The following is an 8,898-nucleotide window of genomic DNA, read 5'->3' as shown; positions in this document are numbered from 1 at the left end:
AAAAATTTCATCCATTTTAAAGAATGCTAGAAAATAATTTATTATAATAAATAAGCAATGCTTAAATTTCTCAGCAAATTAATCAAAATAAATATATAAAAAATAAGAAATAAAAAAATAGTGGTCTTCTATAATAAAAATAAAGGTTACAGGCGGGCAAGATTATCTTGAACTAAAATAAAAATAATAAATAAAATCCGATCAATTACTTTCTTGAGGCCACTCCTGAAGTAATTATCCAGACTCTCCTTCATGTAGTAGTCCAAAATGTGAGGTTTGATTGAGCTGGAAACTCTGGCCTCGTTTCCCTGGCCTCCTTCATTTTTAGGAGAGGCCTCTGAAGATGATAATTTACAAATTAAAAATCAATAAAAAAAAGGAATACTGATGGCTTCTTCAGTCCTGATCATGGCTTCCAACAAGCGCTGAATGAATGTGTAGCAGTCAGGGCCAGGTTTGAATCTAATAACCTGAAAGAATTTTTTTTTGTAAAGATTTAATAAAATAATTGAAATTTATGCCTCTGTGGCTATAATTTCCGAAAGGGCCACCAAGTCGTCAAGTTTGGACTCAATCATGAGCCGCATGCCCTCGGAACGCTTCTGCAGAATCAGTTCCTCGTTCATCTCTTACGAAATTTGAATCATGCAAGTTAAAACCGACACTTCAACAATGGTTTTCTATAACAATATGAATTTGTTTTAAACAATTGAATGTAAATAATTTGATGTAACTATTTGGAAAGAAAACAACAAAATAATAAAAGTTGGAAAAGTTGTTACAAATAAGCTCCGAGCTTCTATATCTCGTGCCGTTGGCGCCAAATTTTGAATGCAACTCGATCGATGGAGTTCTGAGGAAACTGACCAATCGGATCGGAGAACTCCAAACTTTCCAAATGTAAATAAAAACACATGTGTTTATTTCCACGTGAAGAAAATCTACATTTTCCGTACAATCTTCAAGTAAATTCCCCGGTAAGTGTTTTTTTAATGACGCAGAACATGTTTTGTAAAAAATTAAGGCATTAAAATCACAATTTCAATGATTTCCTTTGTGAAAAATCAGTGCTTAAAAATTTTTATTTCCGTCCTCGGCCTTTTGATATTCTTTTGCATTCTCATTCTTCATATTTTTCCTTTCAAGCAACGTAAACTAGATTAAAATTTCTTAGCTAATGTGAATAATTTCACTATTTACAGAGAAATATCCTGAAAACGAGCAAACTTCCGTCATGAGTACGCAGCGAGGAAACGGGTCTCGAACGCGAGCTCAAAAGTACAAAAACACGTCGGTCTTCAAGAACGACAAGTACGACAAAACGCCCAAGAACCTGCAGATCAACAGGCTGCAGGTGGTGAACGTGTGCGAGCACTGCAAGGGCGTCATCGAGTGGAAGATCAAGTACAAGAAGTACAAGCCGCTGACGGCCCCGGCCAAGTGTCCAAAGTGCCTGGAAAAGACCGTCAAGCACTCGTACCACACCTACTGCATTCCCTGCGCCAGAGAGGCCAAGATGTGTCCCAAGTGCGGCAAGAAGACTGCAATCGAAGAGGTTGAGGAGGACCAGACCAAGCTGGACAACGAGATGCAGCAGCTCTTGAAAACCCTGCCTGAGAGGAAACGGAGAACTTTTCTCCGATACTTGGCCAATAAGAAGAAAGGTATTATTTATTTTTTTTAAGTTTTATAGATTTTTTGCTGTTTTATTGGTCTTTTTTAAATGAATGTTTTTTATTTTAGAAATATCGGACGAACCGGACAAGAAACATGAGCATGTTAAGGACGATTTAGAGGCAAAATTAAATGAGCTGAAATTGGCGGCGAATAAAGAGGACGACGAAGACTTCAGTGATGATGACTTTGACTCTGATCTTGATGACTGTGATGAGGAGGAATCGGAAGATTAATAATATTTAAATGTTTTTTAAAGGCAAAAAAAAATTAAACTTTTTTCTAACCCTTGAAAAATATGGATTCTTTTATTCTCTAAGTAATTTATTTTGCAATTTTAATTGGATAGTGCAATTTTAAATGTATTTTAATAATCATTTAATTGATAGTTCATTAATAGAAATTAAATGAATTAAAATGAAAATAAATAATGTTCAATGAAAAGAAGAGATCTTGCGACAAAAATTTCTGCCCTAATTTTAAGCATTTTACCGATTAAATTTATTTTGATAAAATAATTAAAATTATTTGCATGAAAATCTGGATAAATTTTGCAAAACCTGGTGCACGAGCCGCCCATGGGCCAGGTGGGGTACCTCGGCCTTGGTGGTGGTTCCTGCCTCAACTCACAGATGTCGCGCACGTTGAAAATAAAAATGGCAACCCTAGTGTCAAATTTTGGGGTGCGCTCCGCAAATTGCTGATTAATCGCGGATTTCTGCATCGAAGAACCTAAAACTGGGTGAGTTTTATTCTCGGAATGTGCTTTTATCACTTTTTCGCCCGAATTTCACTCGTTCCAGCGGCTCGCACGTGCCCAGGTCGGTCTGTTTTGATGGGCGAATTTCACCCTTGGTTAAGTGACCATAAAAATACTGCAGTATTGAGCCTTTTCCATTATTCACGGCCAGTTTGTGGAGAAAAGGCCTCTTTTATTAAATTCTAACACTCCTCAAAGGTTAACCGGAAGTTCGCTGCGAGAGAATGGCGAGCGTTCGTGCCAATCGAGTCACTTTGAACGAGAAAAAAGACCAATCAATAACAACGTTTCATCGGCTCGCGAGTCCTGTCACTTATCAGGGGGTTGTTATTTGTTTTTTTGGTCTGCAGACTGAACATAATTTGCAAATAAAGTGTTATTTTTGCTACAATTCTTTAAAAATTGATTTTACAGTCAATGTATTAAAATCCGATAAAATCAAAATTGAATTCTGAGATTTATTAATAATATTTTTTTGATTATTTTTTATTTTGTATTGTGAAAGTAATAAAAGAAGAGATAGAGTAAATATTTCCCTGCTTTCACCCACTGTAATTTTTTTTGAGCAATTATTGTACCCTCGGTGATCAAAGAACTTCCACTGCCGACTCTTTTTTTTGTCAGCAATTGTTTGGCTTCTTTTTACTCATGTATGTGTTTTTTCAGCCCTGCCCCAAAGGCTGGCTAGTGAATTATTTGTGGGATAGATGAGCTCGGCCCTCGTCATGGAGAACAGGAATTGGGACCCAGGTAAAAACAGAATACGATCATTAAATTTTCATGGCCAGTATTCGCTATTGATTTGCTCTAAATACTGTCATGACTATAAGATTTTCAATAAAATACGCTTATTGATCTGATTTTAATTTGTACTCTTTGATTTCATAAAACAGATCTATATAAATATTTTTATTGAATTTTTGTCAAAACTAATTATTTGTTCTGCTGCAGCATTATCAAGTTTGCTGGTCACCCTTGAAGAATCTCGTGATGACCTTCCGTGCACCGAGGAGTTTGCCTTCCTGAGTGAGCTGCTGCAGAAGCCGGAGCTGCACTCCCTCGTGCACATCCACAACAAGGTGTTGGCCAGCACCAACAGCAGGGACGGCCGTTTCATTCCCGTCGTCAACAGCTCTGTGCAGGCGGCCCTCGAGGCGCTCGCCGACGTGCTGCCCCTGATTGAGCAGCCCAAGAAGTCTTGGGACAGCCGGCAGAACAGCCAAGAGTTGCTCACTTTGCTCCAAACACCACATGTACAGGTACAAATAAATTAAACTTATTTATAAATTTCCATGAGTAAAAAACTTTTGCCGTTTCCAGGGTCTGCTGTATGCTCATGATTGCATTGCACAGAAAGATTACTATCCTATTCTACCTGAAGTGCCGTTCGACATTGACGAGGAAGAGGAAACGATAAAGATAGTTCAACTCGTGAAGAGCAACGAACCACTGGTTAGTCGATTTTTAACCTTAAACATTGCTGTGCAATTGATATTTCAATAAGATAATGCAATACGGTTAAATTTTTATGTAAATAAAATTTGATCTTTGCTTTTGCTCAGGAGGGCGCTAAAAGCGCCGAGCCAATCGTGGTAAGTGCTAGCAGAATAAAGCAAGCACCTTTTTGTTGGCATGTCTGGAAGGAATCCAATAATAGACGGATGTGATGTTAGAGCAATTTTCTTAGGAAGTTTCCGCTTCTTTTCTTTGTGATCCGCACCTCTTTCTTCCTGTTGTCTTCATAGACCATCTCTCAGCCGAGTTTCTGTTTGATTTTTTAAGCAGCTCAACAAGAACATCTGTTGCACCTTTGGCTTTGACTGTTTTTAATTTTTTTTTCCTTTTTTGTGCTAAACTTAATCTTCGAACAAATTTGCTCAACTTATTGGAATTTTAGGGTGCCACGATTAAGACGGACGAGGAAACTGGCAAGATTGTGATTGCGAGAATCATGCATGGCGGAGCAGCGGACCGCTCCGGTTTGATCCACGTTGGCGACGAGGTCATCGAGGTCAACAACATGAGCACAGAGGGAAAAACTCCGAATGACGTCCTCCAAATATTGGTTTGTGGGAATCATGGAATTAATTCTAAATCTGACTTTTGTATTTGTTTAGCAAAATTCCGAAGGTACAATCACATTTAAACTGGTTCCTGCAGACGCCAAAGGCAACTTACGGGAGAGCAAGGTCAGGGTCCGGGCTCACTTTGACTACAGAGCTGCCACCGACCCTTACATCCCCTGCAAAGAAGCAGGCCTGGATTTTGATAAAGGAGATATTTTACACATTGTCAGCCAGGATGATGCTTATTGGTACTGTCACCTAAAAAAGAAATGTTAAATATAAAATGTTAAGATTTTTTCTTTTTAACAGGTGGCAAGCTCGAAAAGAAAATGACCGCAACATGCGAGCCGGTTTGATTCCGAGCAGAGCGCTTCAAGAAAAGAGAATCGTCCACGAGAGATCCTCAAAAGGAATCGATGTTGCCAACATTGGTAAGTGGAGTTTCGAGCACTCGTCTAGATGTTCCTGACTAACGATTATTTTATCTGATGAGTCAATTTTTGAGAGCATATAATGGTGTGGTGGTGGTGCCCCTTCAGCCTGCCCCTTTTTAGCAAAAACTTCTGCTCTGATTTCAGCAGTTGCAGTTTCAGCATGTCCTATACTTGTGTGTGTATAAAAATCATAAACAGCCAGGCAAGTTGCAGTCTCAGTAAATGAATCAAAACTGCTTTTTGCCAAAGTGTAATTTTTGTTTATTTACTCCACAGTAGCTTTTTTTACAAATATTATCACTTAACTAATGTCAGGGCGAACTTGTTTTTTTTTTTGTCCAGCCCAGTCAATGGGACACAACTTGTGCCTGAAGTAAATTATTTGATCTTTGAAGCTGAGGTGCTCTGCAGCATTACAACACAAAGCTTAATGAATTTGTGGAATGTTTCCTCCTGACTCTTCTTCTCTCAAGATTATACGTATATAGCACACGAGATTGTCATTTGATCAAAAATATCATTATTCATCAAGATACATTATTTTAATTATTGTCTAAACACCATAAAATCACAGCTTTTCTGGGCCATGATACTGATTACAGACAACACAAAACTCACAGAAAATCGAATCAAAGAATTTCCAGCATTCCATTGACACATCGCACATTTTTTATACATTTTGTCTTTTTTCAAAAAGTGATACATTCCTCACCCTCACTGCACAGAATCGCATGCGTTTTTTGATCTATCTCTCACCTTTGGGAATATATTATTCTTTGTGAATCCCGTTGCTAAAAGGTCTGCTTTCTTCTAGACTAAATGAGAAAGGAAGTTGGACAGACAGCAAACCCGAGCGCCGAGACAGAGACAGACTAATTTACAATGTACTAAATTTTCTTCCACAGGTCTGTGTTCTCTTTCAGTCCTGCCAGGATGTCAGTCCCCAAAATCCCCAAGGTGTGCCTCAAAACCCAGAACTAAAAAGATAATGTATGCAACTGCAGAGAACGACGACTTTGACCGGGAAGAAATCGCCACTTACGAAGAGGTCGCAAAACTGTACCCCAGACCGGGGCTGCATAGGCCGGTCGTTCTTGTCGGGCCGCCTGGGATTGGCCGCAACGAGTTGAAACGGAGACTCATGGCCCTCGATCCTGAAAAATTCAAAACTACCATACCATGTATGAAACGCAATTTGAAAAACATCAAATAAATTTTACTTAATTGCTTTAAATTTAATTCCAGTTACAACCAGACCAATCAAACATGGAGAAATCAATGGTAAAGAATACTACTTTGTGAGTCGAGAAAAAATGGAAGAAGATATTGCTGCGGGGAAATTCCTCGAGCACGGTGAATACAAAGGCAATCTTTATGGTACTTCCGCAGATAGTGTCAAATCTATAATAAATGCTGGCTACGTTTGCATACTGAACCCTCATTATCAGGTATATTTTACGTCATTTTTTAAAACAACCAGTTTTTACTAATTAAAATCTGAATTATAGGCTCTCAAGATGTTGAGAACTGCCGAGATCAAACCGTTTGTGGTTTATATTAAACCACCTTCATTCGATGTTCTCAAAGAAACGAGACACGAAGCATACGCCAGGTCAACGTTCGACGAAGCAAATTCGAGAGGATTCACGGTAAAATTAATGGACACGAATTTGATTATGCTTTAACAAGGATAATTTATTTTATCAGGACGAAGAATTTGAAGAAATCGAGCGCAGTGCAGCTAGGATTGAATTCCTGTACGGACATTGGTTTGACGAAGTCATCGAAAACGCCGACCTTTCTGTAGCCTTCGAACAAATGGTGCGTGCAGTCCAGACGCTAGAAACAGAGCCCCTGTGGGTGCCTGCGAGCTGGGTGCAGTAGAGGTAGTTAATTTATTTTTGACTTCCTTCCCTATTTTCATTTCCTTTCTCCTCCAGACTGTTGATCTCAACCGAATTGCATCACTGCCACTGGAAGCAAATCATGGCGTGACTTTGATCCTCCATTAATCCAAAGCAAGTGTCCAAGTGCTTTTTCTCTTGGCTTTAAACTAGACTGTTTTTGTTTACAACCTGTAATCGGTTCGCTTTAATTTTTTGTATAGGGCTTCTTCACTTTTGAGTCTCTGGTGTATCAGATTGATAAAATGTAAAGTCCATCCTCAAGGAGAGCATCAATAATTGTGGAAAATAATTAAAAAGTAGTTGAAAAAAGCACCTGCCGCTGGTGCAGCAAAACATAAATGACCTTTAGAGCCATGTGTGAATAAAAATCAGCAAATTTATGAATATATTTTGTAAACTGGTGGTATCAAACTTTTTTTGTTCAATCTATAGGAAATTCGAAGAAAACTGTAAGAAAATAGATTGGATCAATTCCTGTAAATTGGATTCCGAGCACTATGTGTTGACTCTATTTTCCTGTTGCTATTTTTCAAAACCTTGAGCGCTTAAAATTTGGTGCTGTCACCATTGAAATTATACCTGAAGTGTTAAGCAGATTGAATTTTGAATGAGCGAGCTGTTTTCGAGTCTTATTTCATGTAATCAGTAGTGTCCACAATGCTGTTTGTCAGTTAGCAACTGTGAAAGAGCCCATCGATCAGCGGCGCTCATTCCCGATTCTGCCCCGTCTTCTGTCACTTCGATACCAAGTGAGTAACTCTTTTTATAAATGAGTAGTCTTCCTGTTGAAAGAAAGAGAAACTTATTCGCAGAATCCAAAAATTGTAAAATAATAAATTATATTACTCCTAGTCCAAATGAGCGCTATTTAAAAAGTATTAACCAAAGATTTTGTGCATTTTTTGTGTTGGACTTTTGTCTTTGGTTGCCATTAACTGATGATTTACTAAACTAAATGGACATTCAGGAATTATAATCAACTAAAAGCTTTCCCTGTAATGAACGCGAAAAGGTATAAAAATAACGATGAACATAAAAACTCTAACGTGTAAAAATTACCATTTTTATAATCAAGTAAGACAAGCCCTAACGATAATTTGTTGCCTAAGTGTATCATATATTTTTGAATTGTTATAACAAGTCATGTTAATTAATTGTAAAATATGTAGACCATCTATATTTTATCGACATAAAGAGAGAGAGGAACAATCGTTGCTTAACAAAAAAGAAGTTTCCACAAGTAAATCCTTCTTACTCAATGTACACTCCGGAAATTTGAGAACAATTTGCTGTTCATCTTTTTCATCAGTACTGAATTTTTAGACGAGTTCTCGAGGAAATTCTGATGGGTCTGCATATTTGGCGCAAAAGTTGTATTTTGTGGAATCAAAACCGACAGCACTTTTGATTTCCAACGGTGCATTTTCAGAATCCGAGAGCTTCCAAATTGATCGCGAAAGTTAAACAAAAATTCCCTGAACTATTAAGTCTTTGTAAGCTGGAGTTGAATTAATAATGAACCATGTATTTAAAATTCCATATTTGATTTGTATTTAACAAAAAAAGACAAATGAAGATTACATTATAATATAATGATGCCAGAATAAACAAAAAGTCTTTGAATTTAAACTTGAAGAAAGTTTGTTTTGTAATTTTATCATATTGAAACCAAATTAATTTAATTTGAATCGTTTTTTTAATCTTTTAAAGTGCAGAAAATTACATATTGTATGAAATTCAAACAAAATTCATCATTATTTTACAAAAGACATATTTTCCGATAAATTTGCCAATGCTTAAAAATAAAAACTTGCGACTAAATATTAATTGTTTTCCACTAATATAAACAATTCGAAACATTTTTCACGAGCTAAGAACAGGTTTCGCCAAGCGTTAGTTACTTTTTATCTGTGGATTTTTTTTCGGTATAGTATTTTGCATTGCAGGAAATTTGGGGTGGTAAAGAGTGCGCGCGCGCCTGCTAGGGGTGGTTCTTGGTGCTCACGCCAGCAGGGCAACTTTTCGTTCCTCTCACATGTGTGTGGCGAAACAAATTG

The 8,898-nt window shown here is 37.5% G+C and overlaps 2 protein-coding genes across 3 annotated transcripts; both read left to right on the top strand.

The window, feature by feature from the left end:
• Positions 1-823: 823 nt before the first annotated feature.
• On the top strand, positions 824-1,980 carry LOC132194855 (uncharacterized protein C9orf85 homolog). Its single transcript, XM_059616419.1, has 3 exons — positions 824-977; positions 1,203-1,664; positions 1,744-1,980. The coding sequence occupies exons 2-3, from the start codon at positions 1,235-1,237 to the stop codon at positions 1,908-1,910; spliced, it is 597 nt and encodes a 198-aa protein (XP_059472402.1). The 5' UTR covers positions 824-977; positions 1,203-1,234; the 3' UTR covers positions 1,911-1,980.
• A 314-nt stretch (positions 1,981-2,294) lies between these two features.
• On the top strand, positions 2,295-8,050 carry LOC132194777 (MAGUK p55 subfamily member 7). 2 transcript variants are annotated; one of them, XM_059616271.1, is made up of 12 exons: positions 2,295-2,416; positions 3,101-3,184; positions 3,386-3,693; positions 3,755-3,886; positions 4,332-4,499; positions 4,552-4,748; positions 4,810-4,931; positions 5,939-6,115; positions 6,180-6,382; positions 6,443-6,583; positions 6,642-6,820; positions 6,875-8,050. In XM_059616271.1, exons 2-11 carry the CDS (start codon positions 3,142-3,144, stop codon positions 6,816-6,818), a joined length of 1,668 nt encoding a protein of 555 aa, XP_059472254.1. In that variant the 5' UTR covers positions 2,295-2,416; positions 3,101-3,141; the 3' UTR covers positions 6,819-6,820; positions 6,875-8,050. The 2 variants fall into 2 exon arrangements, with proteins under 2 accessions (XP_059472254.1, XP_059472253.1); XM_059616270.1 differs by having other exon boundaries at positions 5,840-6,115.
• Positions 8,051-8,898: the final 848 nt, after the last annotated feature.

Source organism: Neocloeon triangulifer, unplaced genomic scaffold, assembly GCF_031216515.1.
Source record: "Neocloeon triangulifer isolate White Clay Creek 2 clone unplaced genomic scaffold, ASM3121651v1 ptg000008l, whole genome shotgun sequence".
NCBI lineage: Eukaryota > Metazoa > Arthropoda > Insecta > Ephemeroptera > Baetidae > Neocloeon > Neocloeon triangulifer.
This window is presented reverse-complemented; position numbering and strand designations above follow the sequence as displayed.